Source organism: Pleuronectes platessa, chromosome 16 (assembly GCF_947347685.1).
Source record: "Pleuronectes platessa chromosome 16, fPlePla1.1, whole genome shotgun sequence".
Taxonomy (NCBI): domain Eukaryota; kingdom Metazoa; phylum Chordata; class Actinopteri; order Pleuronectiformes; family Pleuronectidae; genus Pleuronectes; species Pleuronectes platessa.
In genome coordinates, this window is record NC_070641.1 from 4,153,800 (window position 1) to 4,173,321 (window position 19,522).

Below are 19,522 nucleotides of genomic sequence, written 5' to 3' on the forward strand. Positions count from 1 at the left end.
CTCCCCTACTGTGTTAGGCCATGGAGTGTCATTTTGTGTCATTTTGATTGGTGGTGTGCCCCAGGATTTTGGTTGAAAAAAGGTTGAAAATCACTGCTCTAAATAATCCTGTTTTCATCAGTCTCACAATTATAAAGAAAGTGGTTCAAACAGGCTCCTGGCTCTGCCCCTTTATCAGGATTCATGCCCAAATTTGATGAGTTTGAGGAAAAATCGATTTTTAGTTTTGTGGTGTAATTCTACTAAAAACCATCAAACAAATGATAAGGAGTCAAAACAAAAGGCCAAAAACATTTATTTAATAAATAATCATAAAATCATGATACATAATAATTCATTATGCATGTAATATCCACATTAATATCATGCATAAGACACGAGTCACATGGTGTTACCACAGCCTCACAGGCTCAACACCAAGATGTCCAACATAGTTCAGAGGGTAACAGCAAAAAGAAAATATATTTATTGCAGAAAAGACAACAACTTCAACAACAAGCGGCAAAATGGACAAAAGAAGGAAAAGCCAACACACCAACCCACAAAGGGTCGTAGGATCTGAGAATCCTCCTTCCATCTAAATCAACATCAGAACTAAAGCTCACAGAAATAAAGCTGCGAAAACTGGACGACTGGACCCATCAGAAAAGACACACCATAATACTCTTGCTCTAAAGGTCATGCTGTACAAACTGCTGCTGCTGCAACCGGGGACGGAAAGAGAGAGACTTCCTGTTCCCTCCTAAATACTTTCAAACAATCACAGTGCACCTGAGGAGAAAAGAAAACAGGACACCATGAGGAGAAAGGAAATGTATGTTTTTTTTCCTCTTTATTCAAAAGCGTGGTCTTTTAGTTTGAGAGCTGGACTTGCAAGTTCAGATTTTGTAGTGTTTTTACTCAAAACCCTGCGCTTGCACTCACACAGCTCCTGCTGGTGCTTAGATTTGCTCACCATGTGCTCAAACTCTGCGCTTACACTCAGATATTTTGTTGCTTACAGATTTCCTGTATTTAATAACTACACACTATGGTTTTTGTAAAACTCGCTTGTACGGATGTTCTCTGAAGTCGTCCATCTTGGTTCTGTTTGTATCAGTGGCTCTGACCTGTGGCTTCACACCAGGTCTTCCTGCTCCTCTGTGTCTTCTGTCTGTGCTGCAGAAGCGACGTTGTCATGCTCAGGACAGTTGTGTGACTGATGGGGGAGAGATGAGAAATATTAAGCCTCACTGGATTTTATTCATGAAACCTGCATATAATCACATTTCATTCAAACAGTTTGAACATAGTTGCGCCCCCTGTCCATTCGTTTGTTTTTTCATCAGCAGGATTACACAAAAACTGATGAACTGATTTCCACAAAACTTGGAGGAAGGACGGGACATGGGCATTTTTTTTCTTTTGTATTTATATAGCGCTTTTCTATTCTTGATGACCACTCAAAGCACTTTTACATTCACCCATACATTCATACAGTGCATCTATTCGCAGCACTTTGTTATTCTATGGGGGGCCATACAGGGTTCAGCATCTTGCCCAAGGACACTTCGGCATGCAGATGGGTCAGACTGGGGATCGAACCGCCGACCTTCAGGTTGGAGGACGACCACTCTACCCCTCATTCAAAGCCTCCATTTTTTACATGTTGTCCAGCGCCAATCTTGGTTTTTTGAAACCAGAAGTAACCATATTTGGAGGAGTGGGGGGAGCCTGACTCAGGGCCCAACGACAGTGCCCACCCACCTAAACCTGCGACCTGCACCCAGTACAACCTGTCAATCACACGGTAGCCATGGTCCAATGCCTGCGGTGCTTTATGGTCTATTTCACTCTCTGGATATTTCACTTCACTTTCTAGACCCAGAGTCTACGTCCAGTCAAATATACGTCAATGGAAAGAACCTTTTACATTTTGGGACAGATTCAGACAAAGTAGCTGATCCAAGAAATGTTTTCTGTCTTTCTCTAACATAGTTAGATGAAAACAGAGATATGGAGTCATTCTTCTGGCCTCAATGTCTCTCACCTCTATCATCTCCACAGCTTCATTCACTTCTGATTTCAAGCTCAGAGTTTTCTTCATCCTGGATCGAAAACAACAACAAACACAACATTTTACCAAATGAACTTCATAACACTGAAACTAGTGTTTGAAGACATTTGAAGAAGACAATAAAAGAGCAGAGGGTGAACTGATGGATTTGTGTTGTTTTACCTCGTCCACAGAGTCCAGACAAGCACTGGAACCAGCACGACCACCAGAGAGTACCTAATGGTATTTATGATTTTCACTGACTTCCCTAGACAACAGCCGGGAGACATGAGCAGTGTGGTTAGACTGATGTCTCAGTTTGCCAGGTGATGCTGTTAGTCAGTCAGTATTGTTTATGTGCAATATGATGGGCTTGATATACAGCTGTGTCACATCTGGAAATCCTGAGTATTGGTGGTTTAAGGTTCTGATGCAATGAAAAGGAGCTAATGGTGCTGCTAATGGTCTGCCTGTGAATATTTATGGGGCAGAAGTCAAACGACCCATTTCTGCACATTTAAAATGTAAAGGACAAAGAATGGGACAGATTCAATATCTCTTCACTTAATAACCTGTGTTTCACTCACGTGTCACAGTAATAAAGATGTTTGCTGAACTCCTTCCCAGCTCATTCTCAGCTGTGCAGTAATACTCTCCAGAGACTAAGGACCGGATGGAGCTGAGGACAAATTGTGTCTCTTCACTGAGACGTTGAACTTGTTTATCTCCACTTCTCTTGTACCAGGTGTATTTAGCTGCTGGGTTAGCATCACTGCTGCAGGTCAGAGTCACCGAGCTGCCCTCCATGATCTCACCAGAGAGACTCACTGACACAGAGGGAGGCTTTGGAGCATCTGAGGGATAGTCTGTATTAACAAACGGGAGGAGTATACAATAAAAACACTGTCTGTATTATTTGTTAAAGTTTAATTTAAAGGGGACATATTATGAAAAATCCACTTTTGTAGTGCTTCTACACGTTAATTTGGGTATCTGGCATGTCTACCGTCCCAAAAACTCTGGAAAAAAAAACCTCCCGCGATTTGTTGTGGTTCCTCTATGTAAGAAACTATACGATAGAGTGCTTCGAATGGGAATACGACCAGAATTGATGTCACAGTCGGTCTACATGGCATAGCCCCCCCCCCCCCTGGAGGCGGAGATCTGGTGGAGAAGACCGGGTTACGTTACGAGCCACAGCACCCTCCTCAGCTCGAGGCGGCGGGTGTTAGCTGGGAAGCTAGCCGAGGGGGGACGCTAACCAGCCGGTGAGCGGGGTGAGAGGCGGAGATCTGGCCGAGAAGCAGAGCCTGCGGTCGGGGTAAGTCACGAGCCCAAGCCCCCTCCTCAGCTCGGGCTCGCTGGGTGTTGTCGTCGGGATGCTGGCTCCATGTCAGCGGCTCGCTTCTGGTGGACCTGTCGGTGTTTGTTTACGGTTAGCAGCAGGGAGCTAACGCTAGCTTACTGTTAGTTTGTGTTTAAAGTTGCAGCACTTTCTGGAATGGCTTCTTGTGCACGTTTTTACAGCAGTATTGCATGTGGCAGCCCACCCGGGAAACAGCGGAGATCTGGCCGAGAAGCAGAGCCTGCGGTCGGGCTAAGTCACATGCCAAAGCCCCCTCCTCAGCTCGGGCTCGTTAGGTGATGTCGGGCTCCTGGCTACATGTCTGCGGCTCGCTTCTGGTGGACCTGTCGGTGTTTGTTTACGGTTAGCAGCAGCCGCCTGACTGACCTTCCCACGGACAGTGGAGCGTGGACAGTGCGTGTCTCGTGTCGCAGTGAGTGTCTTCAACTAGAAAAGCTGTTGTTTTGTTTCGGTAATTAGCCTCATAGCAATCAGTGCCCGGCTTGCCGGTCGGCGGCAGTGGGCAGCCGGCTGCTCGGTGGCGGGTTGGTCCCCGGCTGTACCTGGGCGGCTCACTGCGAGGCTGGCGGTGCTCCCTTTGACTTCACACACCTGAGAGCCGGACACGTCTCACCGGCTCAGGGTTCCCCACGTCTGCAAGGTATGTCTCATTTTCATCATTGATCATTATCGATCTGTGACAAATCTCCAGCCTGTGTGTCCCGCTACGGTAAGCAGCAGCGGGCTAACGCTAGTTTGCTGTTAGGTTGTGTTTAAAGTTGCAGCACTTTCTGGTATGGCTGTTTGTGAACGTATTTACAGCAGTATTGCATGTGGAACCCCGGCCGGGAAGCATCGGACTGGGAGGTGGGGGGAGAGATCCCATTTCGGGTCCGGAGATGAGGAACAATGATCTCGGAGTCGTAACTTGTGTGTGTGTGTCTGGCGCCCCGTGCATGCAGCAGGTATACATAGAAAACAATGCACTCGGAGGCTAACCCGAGTTGTAGCTTCTGTGTGTGTCTGTCTTTGTTAGAAAATAGCACCGGAATGTGCTCCAGGACCCGCCCGGTCTCCGGCTGCATTGTACCCATGCTAAGGCGCTCGCTCAGTGGACAGCCTCTCCTGTGATGCCCGGGCCGCGAAGCGGAGGAGGAGGAGGGGGGGAGAGAGCTGCGCCTTATAACTTTTGTGGCCCGTACAGATTTGCTCCACGCAACCCGAGCTGCACGAACCGGTGACGGTCACCAGCAGCTCGTTGCCGCCTCCGTCGCTCGCTTTAAAATAAACATACCCGGGGTTTTGAGTGCATTTCGCCGCAAAAGTTGCAGCAGTGTTAGTCTCCAAAGCTGTAGCCCCCCATGATCCCTTTGTCTGTGTGTGTCTGTGTGTGTCTGTGTGTGTCTGTGTGCGCGCGCTCAGAATATATGCCCTGTATGAATAAATATACACATACAATTATATAGTGTATACACACATATCTAATGCATGTATTTAAATAATGTACATCTTTATCAGAAGGTGTAATAGTTTGAAAATTGTAGCTTCAATGAAGAAACACAACAAACGGATACAGAAATATATGTGTAGGGCAGTGACTTAAATGATTTTAACAACCTTAAATATGCTAAGGGGAGATTTAAGACGTGAAACTCGATGTGTGTGCGTGTGTGTGTGTCTGTGTGTGTGTGTGTGTTTGTGCGCTCAGAATATATGCCCTCTATGAATAAATATACACATACAATTATAGTGTAAACACACATATCTAATGCATGTATTTAAATAATGTACATCTTTATCAGAAGGTGTAGTACTTTGAAAATTGTAGCTTCAATGAAGAAACACAACAAACGGATACAGAAATATATGTGTAGGACAGTGACTTAAAATGATTTTAATAACCTTAAATATGCTAAGGGGAGATTTAAGATGTGTATGTGTGTCTGTGTCTCTGTGTGCCTGTGTGTCTGTGTCTGTGTGTGTATGTGTGTGTGTCGGGGGTGGGGCAGTGAGAGGGGGGGGGGGGTTGTTAGTGAGAGGGGGGCGGTGAGGGGGGGGCGGGGCACTCAAAACAGGTCAATCTGAGGAAGGCTGTTTTAGACAGGGTAAAAAGGGTGCTGGTTTAAATTAACCAAAAAATGTTACAGACATTTCATTAAGACCCCAAGGAGCCATATCAACTGTGGTGAAATGGGCATAATATGTCCCCTTTATATTATTTCCACATTATTGTAGCTTCATGAGGCGTAAACTCACCGAATGTAGGAGACGGGAAACGCTCCGGTCCCTCTATAGCACAGTGATAGCTGTCTTCAGCATCAAAGTGTCGGAGGTGAAAGTATTTTTTCCGTCCAACAGGTTTATTGTTATTGTACTAAATGTAGGAAAGATGATCAGGGAGCCGACACCTGCTGTTACAGGTCAGCTCTGTCCAGGTAAAATATGGATTGGCTGTTGATCTCCTCACATGTACCTTGAGCTGAGGGTCTGTGAACAATCATGTGATTTTATTTTAAAATACACACTAACATTTCAAACTTACTCTAATGTAAATGTTACCTGTGACAGACAGAGTGACTCCAGCTGAACCAGTTAAACTCCCTCCAGGTAGGTTTGTTATGAACCTGAACTTGTAAACAGCTGAGTCGCTCTCTCTCAGGTTAGAGAATCTCAGAGTGCACTTCTTCATTTCACAGAGATTCTCCACACGACCTGAATACTCCGGATCAGTCCTTAGATCAACGTAAATCCTCTTACTCTCTTTAATTAACCAGATCGTTTCTTGAACTGTACTATCAAGGTTCTTCCACCAGGATGGGTATGTGTAGGTACAGCTAATGTCCACTGTTGATCCTCTGACAGCACAGATCTCAGTAGAAGTGTAACTCACACCCCAGCGATTCAGACCCCTTACCACTGTAACACAGAGCACATCAGAGGATCAGAAAATTAACTTAACATTTATAAAACTAACTCATGTTTCAGTTCACATAAAACACAAGGAAGTTCCCTTTAGACTTCAGAGTGAGGGAGAAACACACTGTTGGAGGTGAGGAAGATGAGGGACCTTGTATAAATTGCTCTTATAATGGAGCAAACGGGCCAATATGGAGGAAATGATCTAGTCCATGTCCTTCCCACTAACATGGAGGAGACAGGATGTATGTTCTATACTGCAGCCAGCCACCAGGGGGCGATCTCAATGCTTTGACTTCACTTCTGGGGAGCAGTCATGTCTTCCATCTTTATTTACACAAGCAGAATACTAGTACTAGTACTACACTAGTTTGTCAGTACGGACAGTAGTATCCCAGAAGTTCAATGTGCCATGTAGAAAAAATAATTTGAAGACACATGAAATTATGGTACCATGCATTATCTCAAATACTCCAGCAGATGGTGCTGTTAGTGAACTACTGTAGATTAAACTCACAGATTGATGGAGAGCGGATATCCTCGTGTCCTTTAACAGCACAGAAAACTCTGTCTGCAGAATGAAAATAGCCTGAATAAGATGCTCTTTCAATCTCCTTCTGTTGATTCTTGTACCAGACGTAGTTCAGATGATCAGGAAGATGACAACTGCTCTGACACCTGAGCTCTGCATCGTTATAGGAGTTATACTTTGCTGATGTGCTCAGCTGCACATGCAAATCTGTGTGTGAGAATAAGGGATTCATTTTAGTCCAAACTTACAGCACATACATGCATATACAAGTGCAGAGACACACTCAAGTGAACCAAACAAGATGAAGGAAATAAATGAATGAATGCTCAGATGTAAATGTTACCTGTGACAGACAGAGTGACTCCAGCTGAACCAGTAAAACTCCCAGTAGGTTGGTTTGTTGTGAACATGAACTTGTACACAGCTGAGTCGCTCTCTGTCAGGTTAGAGATTCTCAGAGTGCACGTGTTGATTTCACAGAGATACTCCATACGACCTGAATACTCTGGATCAGTCCTTAGATCAACGTGAATCCCATTACTCTCTTTAATGAACCAGAACGTTTCCTGAACTGTTGTATCATGGTTATTAAATGTGGATGGGTATGTGTAGGTACAGGTAATGTCCACTGTGGATCTTCTGACGGCACAGATCTCAGTAGAAGTGTAACTCACATCCCAGCTTCTCACACTGTACCACTGTAACACAGAGAATCAGATTCATAACGACACCAGAGAGCACTTAAGCCTGCGTTTTCACGGGCCCGTAAGCGCAAGAGCCCTTCCGGGTCCCTTACGTGCTTATGTATCCCTTCTTACGTGCTGACGGGCGTCGCCCCACTTTTCTAAAATTTACAGCAAAGCTCCGCAAGCTCACTCAGCCCGCAAGGCTGTGATTGGTCTGCTCTACATCCCTTCTGGAGCTGCATTTCCGGTTTCATGCCCCATAATACAGGCAGAAACAACGGGAGATTTAGAAGAATGAATATGGACCAAATAGAAGAGCGTTTGGCAGAAGAGATCCGAAAGTATGTCCACTTGTATAACCCGTCACTGACTGGCGTATTTGTCTGCCTGAAAAAGGCTACAAGGAGCCGCAGTAGCTATGTAAATAAACAATCGATGAAGAAAGAAAGAAGGCGTCTCTCAGGTCGTCTTCGACAAAAAGCATTACTCCGCTGTTGTGCAATAGTAGGAGTAGAATTGACGTTGGCTAATTATTAATAATCATGAAATATGATTATTAAAATAACAATTATTTCTTAAAAATAATCAAAAATGATAAAGCTATTAATTAAGAAATGTAACACATTTAATTAGAAATGATACGGTTATCCATTAATAATAGTTAAAATAATTAATGAAAACAATAAAATTATCAATTAAGAATAATACAAATCTGTAATCATTGCTTATTGTCGCGGGGCACCACCCTGGTTACAGGGACCAACGAGTCAATCTATAAATATCAGTCTCATAATGATAAATGTCAAATCAATAATCTCAATATTTAATATTAATAATTATTTAATTAACAGTGAAGGCTTCTAAGTTCGAGCACAGGCAATCATAATCCAGCTGCAATCACATACATATGCACAAATAATCACAGACTACAGATACTTTAATTACAAAAGCATTTATTAAAAAGGGGAAATAAAGTTATAATGTTATTCAATGATTCATCATTTTAACAAGCTCCGATATTTCAAAGATAAACACAGCAGCAGCACTTATCACAATTCAGAAAATACATGTAAAACCGGCGGTCTACCCATGTATGTCTGTCTCGGTGTGTGTGTGTGTGTCTGTGTCAAAGTGTCTCTCTGTGTGTGTGTCTATGTGTATGCATGTGAAATAAAGTTAGTGTTATTTAATGATTCATCATTTTAACAAACTCCCATATTTCAAAGATAACAACAGCAGCCGCTTATCACAATTTAGAAAAACACATGTATTCATCTATGTGTATCTGTGTGTGTATCTGTCTGTGTCTATCAATGTGTGTCTGTGTGGGTGTGTCTCTGTGTGTGTGTGTGTGGGTGTGTGAGAGAGCGAGAGAGAGAGAGAGAAAAAGAAGGGGGCGTGGCGATGACGCAGTCACTTGGTGACGTCACATCTAAGATGGCGGCCGATCATGATTCGTGGAATCAAGGCCTAAAAACTCTCAAAATGGCGGATTGACTACAAACAAGATGGCGGAGCCGTTATGAATTTAGAGCCAGAATGGGAGGAGAGGGAGAGAGGAGGCGTGGCAATAATAGATTCAAAATGGTGGTTTAACTTGCGTTATTCAAAATGGAGTCTATGTTAATGACACCATGTGGCCGGAGCTCACACTGGTGGTCGTCACATGAATTGCACCAAGGGATTTTCAGACAAAAATAATTCTTTGTCTCTGCTTTGGCGTTCGGCCGCATGGCTTCCAGATGTGTCCAGCCTCTCTGAATATAGATTTAACTATGTTACATGAACTGTATTCTAAATACAGATCGGATGTGTGTATAGGTCGGTTTAGAAGGAGAGAGAGAGAGAGAGAGAGCAAGGAGAGAGCAAAGCTCTTAAAAGCACCGTCAGAGACAAGTTACATTTACTTTACCACTCAGCACCCAAGTGGCGTTGTGTGCTGAGGTTTGAACGGTAAAGTCTCTTTAAAGTTGTTCAAACGGTCACAATGAGCTGGAGACGCTGCTCACGGCGCTTAAAAACTGTGGCACAAGGCCGTAACCGGAAACCGGAAGTGGCGAGTCGCCGCTAAACATTAGAGACTCGGCGGTCTCATACAAAACAAATACGTTCAAGTATTAAAACAATACGCTACGTATTAGATTAACATCTGCCCAGACAATAAAGCCTCTTACTGTGACCTCCGCGGTGTTGCTTTCGCGTGGGGCGCGGATTTCCGGGAGTCCAGTGAATGTCTCGTTAAACCCCAGGATGCGTGCGAACGGGCGGATTCCTGGAAAACAAAATCAGTGTCCTGGCCTCTTAAGCGGTGCTCCGGTGGGTCTCGTGGTTGCAACGGAGATCAGCGCTGGGCCGAATCGAGCGAACTTCTCTTGCTCTTGGAATGGAATTCAGCTTCGTCTCTTCTGCAGGGATGAACAGCGGTAACGCCGCTGTGGATTTGGAAAGAAAGTCTGTGATGCTCGACCGGCGAGCGAGTTCCTGTGCGCGGCCTCTTCAAGTTAAAATAACAAAAGTCCTTTTGAAAATAAAAACGTCGACTGAATAAAGAAATAAAAGAAATGAAATAAAATAACTCTGGTTGCCCCCTTTAGCCACTAAATCAGCTGGGAGGCCCCGAAGGGGGCCTGGTGTTGTCTTCAGAGCAGGGTAAAATGGCTGCGATTATTGGGGTCTCAGTGGTTTTGTTCTACCTGAGAGGTCCTCCTCCTTGAGGAGTTGGTCATAGGATGATGCTGGCTTTAAGCCAATTGAGTGTCAGAAATGGATCTGAGTGGGCGGGGCTTGGAACTGAGCAAGGGTTTCTGGGAAAAACCCCAGGACATTTTTCCACCACCAGGGGGAGATTCTTGAGCCTGCAGGAGGATGTTTTCCCGCCCAAAGTTTAACAACCCTTTGTTCCTCTCGGCTCCAGTGTCTGGCGGCCCCCCGCTGGGCTCTGGCCCAACACCGCCTAGTGTTCTGGCGCGGAATTGCTTTGTAAGACGCGCAACGGTTGGGGAAGCATGAATGACAACGAGTCTTGCGCCACAGCGGCGTGAAAAGACGCAGACGCAGTCGCAGAAGCATGTTTCAGGCTTTAGTTTACTTTTTACTTTCTGTAGAAAAGAAACACATATCCATGAGCAGCATTCCATAGCATTTCAACTAATGACTCCACACACTGACGACAATTTCTGCATCGAGGAGAGGAACTCAGTCATGATGATAATAATAATAATTATTATAATATTAATAATATTAATATTATTAATAATAACATGTTTCAGAATGTAATATTTTAAGCTCTAGAGTAGACGATAGAAACTTCTAAACAAAGATACAGAATAATACTGATGATAATTCCTTCATATGTTTTCTTTCTGCATCACTTTACAGGTGGTGACCTGACAATGAATGAATGGTTCACTTATATCTTTACTTTCTTTCTCAAACTCACTTCAGGTGAATCAGAAGTCTGAGTGTTAAATAGAGTGACAACATGAATATAGACGTACAGTACCTGTCACAATGAGAAGAAGGAAAACAAATCCACTCGCTGCTGCAGTTACACTCATAGTAGCTGCTGCTCTCGTCTGTGACTTCAAACAAGAAAAACGTCCACAGATAAATAATGTGCACAAATGTCACAATTATAGACACGTCTACCTCCAACACAGAAGAATCTGAGAATGAATACAGCTTCTGTAAGAGAAAGATACATTTAAACTGTTAAACACAACCAACTTCCTTCCTCTTCACACGTTCATGCATGCTGAGCCCGATGGTGTTAGATTAAACTTAAAACAAAGAAGTAACATTTGGTTTGTTCTTCATTTTACAGAGTGTGAAAAACGATTTTAGTGGCACCAAACCTGAATCCTCCTCAACTGAAGCTGTAAGCAGTGTTGAACAGGCCTGCTCCCGCCCTCGATCCAGCCAGTTGACACAGCAGTTTACTCTTCTCAACAGTCCGACACTGCACGATTGAGAAAGATGCTAATTCCGGCGTGGAGTGTGCAGCTGTGTACTTGCTTCCTGTGTCCACTATGTGGCAGCGGAGAACACACCCTGCACGCACTATGCTGCTGTATATCAAGAGGAGAACACAACATGAACATTCCTTGTAAACCGAAGAGTAATTAACACAAGGGTTACCTCCACTATCCAACAGGGGGCGCAATGACTGCGACTGAATATGAACGATTTCAAAAACACTTGAAGATGCACCAGGGTGAGAAGAACTACCAAGAATGACAGGCACCATCTTTGAGAAAAAGGTATTTGATATGTTTACAGGCATGTTTAAGTTTGGTCAATGTCCCATCCACTGACATGGAAGAGGCCGGGTTTATGACAAATACTGCGGCCAGCCACCAGGGGGTGACAAATATCATTTGGCTTCACTTTGGGGGTCGCTGTCATGTTGTCCATCTTTATATTCAGTATCAAACGTGAAGTTTAGTGAAGATTAGACGTTGCAAAATTGAGGTAAAACAAATTCCTGTTTCATGGGGAAACATCAATCAATCAATCAATCAAATTTTATTTGTATAGCCCATATTCATAAATTACAATTCATCTCATAGGGCTTTAACAGGGTGTGACATCCTCTGTCCTGAACCCTCAGCAAGAGTAAGGAAAAACTACTAAAAACCCTTTTAACAGGGTAAAAATACGTAGAAACCTCAGAGAGAGCCACATGTGAGGGATCCCTCTCCCAGGACGGACAGAAGTGCAATAGATGCCACGTGTAGGAGAACATCATCAATGATCAAAGTCTCTAGCAGCATTTGATGAGGGTAGACATCACGAAGGACAACCCCAACATGATATGCCAAGCAGTCCCGCTGCAATCACAGTCCATGGTCATCAACCATCCAGACCATGATCCACCATCCAGACCAGACGCCATTCCAGTCCTCAGTCACCGTCCACCGCCGCCCACCAGGACCCATCACGAGCCACCACCGCGGTCCTGGTCCACCGCCCGTGCCCAATGCCAACACGACACAGGGTCCGCCACCACGATCAGCCCACATGACTCAGAATCCGCCACACTGGATCCAACACCACGATCCACAAACCGCAATCCATGGTGTGGCCACAGAGGCCCTTGATCTGCGGGTGATAAAGCAAAGGGATTCCGGGGAAGGGGGATAGGGATGGAGAAGAGGAAGGAGAAGCTGGAAAGAGAAGCTCCGTGTGTCATATGTAATAAAATAGAACAAGTAACGTTCTGGCACACTAATTAGCTCTAACTATAAGCTTTATCAAAAAGGAAGGTTTTGGGCCTATTCTTAAACGAAAAGATGGTGTCTGCCTCCCGAACTGAAAGTGCTAGATTATTCCACAGCCGAGGGGCTTGATGGCTAAAAGCTCTGGCTCCTACTCTACTTTTAGAGACTTTAGGGACGACAAGTAGGCTTGAATTCTGGGAGCGGAGTGCTCTAGTGGGTTTATAAGGTACTAACAGCTCTTTAAGGTAAAAATGAGGACACGTGCTGCGGCATTTTGGACAAGCTGTAGAGTCTTTAACGACTTACTGCTTAAGCCTGATAATAATGCATTACAATAGTCCAGTCTCGATGTAACAAAGGCGTGGACTAGTTTTTCTGCATCTTTTTGTGAAAGGACATGTCTAATTTTTGAAATATTACGCAAGTGGAAAAAAGCGGTCCTAGAAATTTGTTTTAAGTGAGAATTAAAGGATAAATCAGGATCAAAGATCACTCCCAAGTTCCTGACTGTTTCATTGGAAGCAAGGGCAATGTCGTCTAGCACAGCTATATCATTAGATAATGTATCTCTAAGGTGTTTGGGGCCAAGTATTATAACCTCTGTTTTGTCTGAGTTTAATAAGAGAAAATTGCGGGTCATCCAGGTTTTTATGTCCTTGAGACATGTTCGAAGTTTAGTTAATTGATTACTTTTTTCAGGTTTTATTGACAAATATAACTGGGTGTCATCCGCATAGCAGTGGAAATTTACCGAGTGTGTCCTGATAATGTTTCCTAGTGGAAGCATATATAATGAGAATAAAATTGGGCCGAGCACAGAGCGCTGTGGAACACCATGGTTAACTTTGGTGCGCACAGATGACTCATCATTCATTTGCACGAAATCATTAATTTGCACGAAATATATGTCACCATTGAAAAGTGAATATATAACATGAAGCTTTTCTGTGGTCCTGGATGAACGGGTTTCACTTCTGCAACAATCTCATGTTAGACCTTCAAAATGTACTGATTATTAGCAATAAACTTGTTCACCTCGTTTTTATGTCAAGTGCTTCATGATTCTCAGCTGACAACCTCAATTGTACTTTAAATATAATTATGTCACGATTCTTCTTTAGATGTTTAAATAGGACAAACCTATATATTTGTTGACTTGTGTACTTACATTTTCCAAAATATTGTTGTTGAAACCCCCCTCCAGAAAATGATTATTGGTCACTCCCATTGATTGATGTAAAATGTTTTAGCTGTTCTAATGTTAGTTACAACTAATTATAATTTATAATATTCAGAAGTTAATCTTATCCTTAACCTCAATAAGCGCAGTGATGAAAATGTTCACATGTGGAGCTGCTCACCCTGTTGCACTGTCAAATCGAACAGCGCTGTACTCAGCCTCCTCCTTGTCTTCCTCAGTTTCTCTCTAGGGGTTGAACTCGAGAGAGACAGAGAGAGACAGAGAGAGAGAGGAAGAGAGAGAGACAGAGAGAGAGAGGGAGAGATAGAGAGAGAGAGAGAGAGAGAGAGAGAGAGAGAGAGAGAGAGAGAGAGAGAGAGAGAGAGAGAGAGAGAGATTTTTTAAAACAACTTTATTAGGTACTATTTTTTACAATACACATTGAAACATCTAATAAGTTATTTTAAAATACACATTTAGCCATATATAAATAAAAGAATCACACAAGATAATCTGCATAAACAAGTTCTCAATTTGTCACAGAACATAAAACATTTTGAAAACACCACAGATCATTAAAAGAGTCCAGGTCACCTGCTGCTTTATAAAAACTAAAATAAACCAATATTCTGGATTTAATCATGTTGACACAGACAGGGACCGACTCAATGTGGACGTCCTGCTCTACCTTCCTCTTCCTGGTTATATACACGGCCATTTTAGCCTGCCCTAAAAGCAGAATTTTGTGTTTTTGTCGGTAAGTGTATTTACAACCATAAATAAAACCCTGCTTGTTAAAAACCTCTTTAAAACTGGTAAAAACAACTTATAAAAACAGAAACAAATCAGACAGACGGTGATACTCATAAAAACAGTGAAAGAGAGTTTCCTTTACACCACAAAATGGGTATTTTCTTCCACGGTGTTCTTGATTATTGATAAAAAAGCGTTCACCGTCATGATGCCGTTGAGCTGGCCTCCACTGGAGGTCTCTGTGTCTCTTGCTCAGTGGAGGTTTGTAAAGCGACCTTTTAAAACCTTCCTTAGCTTATGGAGCAGAGGCTCGATGGCCAGAGAGTACAACATACCAGAGAGAGAGCAGCCCTGCCTCACCCCTCTCTTAATGTTAAAAGGAGCACTCAGCCCACCATTTATTTTAAGAACACTCGCAACGTCTGTATAGAAAACCAGGATCATGGCTATAGAGCCTGGGTTGAAGCAGCCAGAGTCTGCCATAAGTACTGGTGTTCAACCCGGTCAAAAGCCTTTTCCTTGTCTATGGAAATAAGACCAGTCTCTATTGCCAATGAACTGGAGAGGTCAAAAACATCTTGAATCAAAGGGACATTGTCACTGAGCAGGGGTGGACTGGGACAAAAATTCAGCCCTGGCATTGTCTGTCCAGACCAGCCCACTACATTATCAGCGGACACCACATAGAAGTCCACAAATCTCGCGACGTCTTCTCTCATGCATACTACTGTTACCACCTAGCTCAAAGATGGCAACAAGAAGGGAGGCCACACACAAACCTCTCAAGCCAAAAGTAAATTTATTTAACTCCAAATCAAGATAGCTCTAACTACGTAGTGGGATGTGTAAAATATGTTACGTGTCAGTGGTGTTAACAGTGTTTCGATGTGTGAAAATAAGGTGTGATGTATGTTGTAAGGTGCAGAAGCAAAGAAAAACAAAGGCTGAGGGCCCCATGCCCCTGGAAGCAGCCTTTAGATCTGCAGCTGAAACCCAGCCCAAAAGGGCAGGCCCCTGTTAGCTCTACCTGTGTCTGGAAAACAACTCCTCAGGCTCTCACATGTCAAGTGGTCAACCTGAGAAGGACATGGATACATTATAATGTCTCTAATCATCACAAATTAAGTATGATTTCATAAAACATGAAAAATGATGAACTCACCAGACTAGAGGAGACTCAACAGACAAACTTTGGTACAGTGAAGGCAGAGAGTGGAGGCAGACAGAGAGCAAGTCCTCGAACATGGACAGAGGGTGAACAACTCCTCAGGCTCTCACATGTCAAGTGGTCAACCTGAGAAGGACATGGATACATTATAATGTCTGAAAAATAAAGAAAATGTTTTCCTCTGTCCTGCACCTAGAGTTGAGAACTTTTTGGATGTGTGTTTCTTTTAAAACCTTTTGAAAATTATTATAATTATGAAGTATGAATTTATACATAAAAAAATACATGATAAACTTACCAAATTCTAACAGTGGTCCCAAATGTCCACATATAAAACAGAGGGAGAACGACTCCTCAAATATATCACAACAACCTGTAATGGAGAATAATTGATCATTTAGTGTACATGATCACACCATTAAGGATCAACACATAAGCACTCTCATCTCTATTTACAGCTCAGAAAGTTGACTGTTGCAGCTCTTAGCTAGCTTAGCTGAATCATCTGAACAATAATAACCCATAATATCACAATTCGGCATATTAAAACAAAATCAAAAACGTTTTCTACTTTGTTTTGGACATGTTTCAAAAATGTAGCCTAGCCAGCCCCAGGCCAGCGTTACTTACCATGTCTGCATCCACTCGCTCATCATTGTCGAGTCCTCCTCACTCGTCTCCCGGCGCACCTGCTGCTGCTGGGCTGGTGAACCCGGCACCAAATAGGTCCGTCAGTTTGGCACATTTAGCAGCCTCCACCTCCAGAGACTTCAGCTTTTTTTCCCGATGCTTCTCAGCGCCACCCGGGCGTTTTTCAATCTTATTATCCATTTTAAGTTTCTGTCTCAGCAGCAGCCCGTCCCGCGACTCCCCCCGCCAATGCCATGAGGTCCCGCCCCACCCTGGTTTGTGTTGTGATTGACAGCACTGTCAGGGCTCTCTGAGCCTGTTAGCCCCTGATTGATTGACAATGACAAACAATAGACCAATAATATGTGTCGATGCTGGCAACACACTGCTAGCCCTCTGTAGCCAATTGGCCGGCCCAATTGGAGGGAATTTAGAGAAGAAAAAAAAACATAGCGGACCAGACCGGCCCACATTGGGTCAACGGCCCACCGGGACGATGCCCGGTATGCCAGATGGCCAGTCCACCCCTGCTTATGAGCCTGCCGGGCACACAGTAAGTCTGGTCAGGATGGATGACGGACGCCATTACCTCCCTTAGTCTGAGGGCCAGAGCTTTGGACAGGATTTTGTAATCCGTGCACAACAGAGAGACTGTTGACGAGTCTGAGACTTCAGAGCCGCTACCCATTTGCAAACAGTGAATGGTCTTACTCTGTCCATTTTTCTGCTCCAACCCAAAGAAGAACTGGGAGGGGGCATCTTTCATTTTTCTTTGCATGGCTCCAGGTGTATTGTCTGTGACTACTGTTAAAAACCCTCCACCAATTAGACAGATCATGTGCCTCGGTCAGTTGGTTAAATCTGAGTAATTATGCAGGATGTGGCTCTAAGTGATTCCTGTCTAAAGTGGGATTTTCTGTGCAGTTACAATCACCTCATTAAAACATAAAATCATCACCACTACACGTTTCAACAGTATCATCTAAAATGTTTAAAAGTGCCATCCTTTCCACCCTATTTGTGGGCGCATAGACATTTAAAAACACCAGCTTGACATTTTCATATTTAGCTTGCATCTTTCACAAAACACTTGGAATAATCTCTTCCACATAAAAAAAAGTGGTAAAAAACTCCTGGCAAAAAGAATCCCCAACTGCAGCTGGATTTGTGACTTAAAACCGCTTCCCCATTAAAAGCCCTCCTCCAGTCACTCGCATTGATTGGTGCTGTGGGTTTCTTGTAAAAACACAACATCTATTCTGTTAATATCCATGAGTTTAAAAACATCCGCTCTTTTAAAATCATCTCTGGCTCCGTTCACATTTAAAGTGCTGATTTTAAAATCACACATGGATAAAAGAAAAAGAAAAACAGTCAGCAAACAGGTCAGTAAAAGGACTTTTTAAAACTCGTCATCATCGGTGATCATTTGGCCTTTTACTCTCAGCACGAGTTTCCTGAGTCTGTAGATCTTTTGGTCTGTTAAAAACTCGTCGCTGCCTGTTTTCCTTGTGAGCGGTTTGGAGGACTTTAAAAACAGTTTGAGGTCAGGGAAGTGGTCCTCCACCGAGGGCAGCCTCTGGCCTTTAGGACGTTTTTTATTTCAGAGTGGGGGTAGAGGCTGTGCGCGTCTTCCTGAGAGGACAGACCCCTCCCCTGGCTGGACTTCAGCCTGCAGCTTGCCTTGCAGGCTTTGTTATTGCTGTGCCCAGAGCCTGAATTCTTCCTCTTTTGTGTCATTTTTAACATTTCATCATCACTCATGCCTTCCTCCAGCTCCTCACACAACATTTCAGCACTGCTCTGTAACGGTTTCCCCCCAGTTTCGTCTATTTCAATTGGCTCTGGCTGGCTGTCAGTTTTTTTGGTTGCCTGCTCAGAGACATTGTTTACAGGGGGGCCTCCCCCTTGGACTCCCACCTCCGGGAGCGGACTCTCCGGAGCTTCGGAGGCTACCTGAAACACCTCAGTCTCCGTTCATAAAAACAAAATAAAACTGCTCGACCTTTGCCCTCACTACCAGTAGTCTGCCCTCCAGCACCTCCTCCACTTACAAAGACTCTGGTGTGAAGCTCCTGGAGAAGATGATGCCCACCCCCCCACTGGTTGTGCTAAGGTGGCTCAGGAACACCGGCCCCTCCCACTCTCTTTTCCAGTCATTCTCCCTTTTAGGGTCACTATGTGTTTCTTGTAAGAACATCACTTCAGTTTTATTAGCTGGAACATCAGAGACCTCATCACAGCGTCTCTGGCTCCATTTATGATCAATTAACTGATGTTTAAAAGACTCATATTGTAAAATATAAAAAACCCACAAAAAACAGGACTGATTGGTAATCAGGATGTTCACCTTTATTCATCATCATCATCATTATTTTTCTGTTGTTTAATTCTTTGAACCATCTTCTTGAGTCTATACATCTATTGACATATAGTATGGACGTTATCCTTCAAAATGTTTACCCTCATCATTGCTTCTCAAACCTTTATGTTGATGATGTTTTCCTACACTTGACACTTGACACCTAAAAATGCGTCTCTCTCTGAGGTTTCTACGTATTTTTACCCTGTTAAAAGGGTTTTTAGTAGTTTTTCCTTACTCTTATTGAGGGTTAAGGACAGAGGATGTCACAACATTTTAAAGCCCTATGAGACAAATTGTGATTTGTGAATATGGGCTATACAATTTGATTGATTGATTGATCGATCTCCTGGTCAGTGAAACCTCCTCTGCCTTTGCTGCTCATGTGCAGCCAGGCAGAGTTGGAAAACTGTTCTTTATCAGAGAAGTAATCCTCTACTTTCAATCCCTTCATGTTCTTTGTTTTTGGGAGAATCACTTTCATATTCCCCGCACTGTAGCTTCTTGTGTTCTTCTGGCTTCCTGTCCTGAAGTCGGAGGATTCGCTGGGAGCAGAGTCGGTCTCCATGCTGGACTCAGACTCTGCTGCTCCTGTCCCTCCTTTCTTCACTGTCCATTTTTTTGCTTTTTAGCTTACACTGTTTCTCCTGGTCTCTCTTTTCAGACGAGGAACTTCAAGCACCTCCTCATCACCCT

General features: G+C 43.6%; 1 protein-coding gene and 1 long non-coding RNA gene across 4 annotated transcripts; both read right to left on the reverse strand.

The window, feature by feature from the left end:
- Window positions 1-333: 333 nt before the first annotated feature.
- LOC128458610 (transmembrane and immunoglobulin domain-containing protein 1) lies at window positions 334-11,463 on the reverse strand. 3 transcript variants are annotated; one of them, XR_008342037.1, is made up of 11 exons: window positions 11,369-11,463; window positions 11,017-11,198; window positions 7,172-7,526; window positions 6,814-7,035; window positions 5,940-6,296; window positions 5,637-5,867; window positions 2,623-2,901; window positions 2,219-2,303; window positions 2,030-2,087; window positions 1,110-1,198; window positions 334-771 (listed from the first exon to the last, which is right to left on the reverse strand). XR_008342037.1 is itself a non-coding variant. In XM_053443509.1 (6 exons), the coding sequence occupies exons 2-5, from the start codon at window positions 2,840-2,842 to the stop codon at window positions 1,118-1,120; spliced, it is 444 nt and encodes a 147-aa protein (XP_053299484.1). In that variant the 5' UTR covers window positions 2,843-2,901; window positions 5,637-5,923; the 3' UTR covers window positions 334-771; window positions 1,110-1,117. The 3 variants fall into 3 exon arrangements, 1 of the variants encoding a protein (XP_053299484.1); XR_008342038.1 differs by lacking the exons at window positions 2,030-2,087; window positions 2,219-2,303; window positions 2,623-2,901; XM_053443509.1 differs by lacking the exons at window positions 5,940-6,296; window positions 6,814-7,035; window positions 7,172-7,526; window positions 11,017-11,198; window positions 11,369-11,463 and having other exon boundaries at window positions 5,637-5,923.
- A 4,223-nt stretch (window positions 11,464-15,686) lies between these two features.
- LOC128457980 (uncharacterized) lies at window positions 15,687-16,355 on the reverse strand. The gene is made up of 3 exons (XR_008341976.1): window positions 16,133-16,355; window positions 15,829-15,960; window positions 15,687-15,742 (listed from the first exon to the last, which is right to left on the reverse strand). It is a non-coding gene; the product is annotated as an uncharacterized LOC128457980 (long non-coding RNA).
- Between the last annotated feature and the right edge of the window lie 3,167 nt (window positions 16,356-19,522).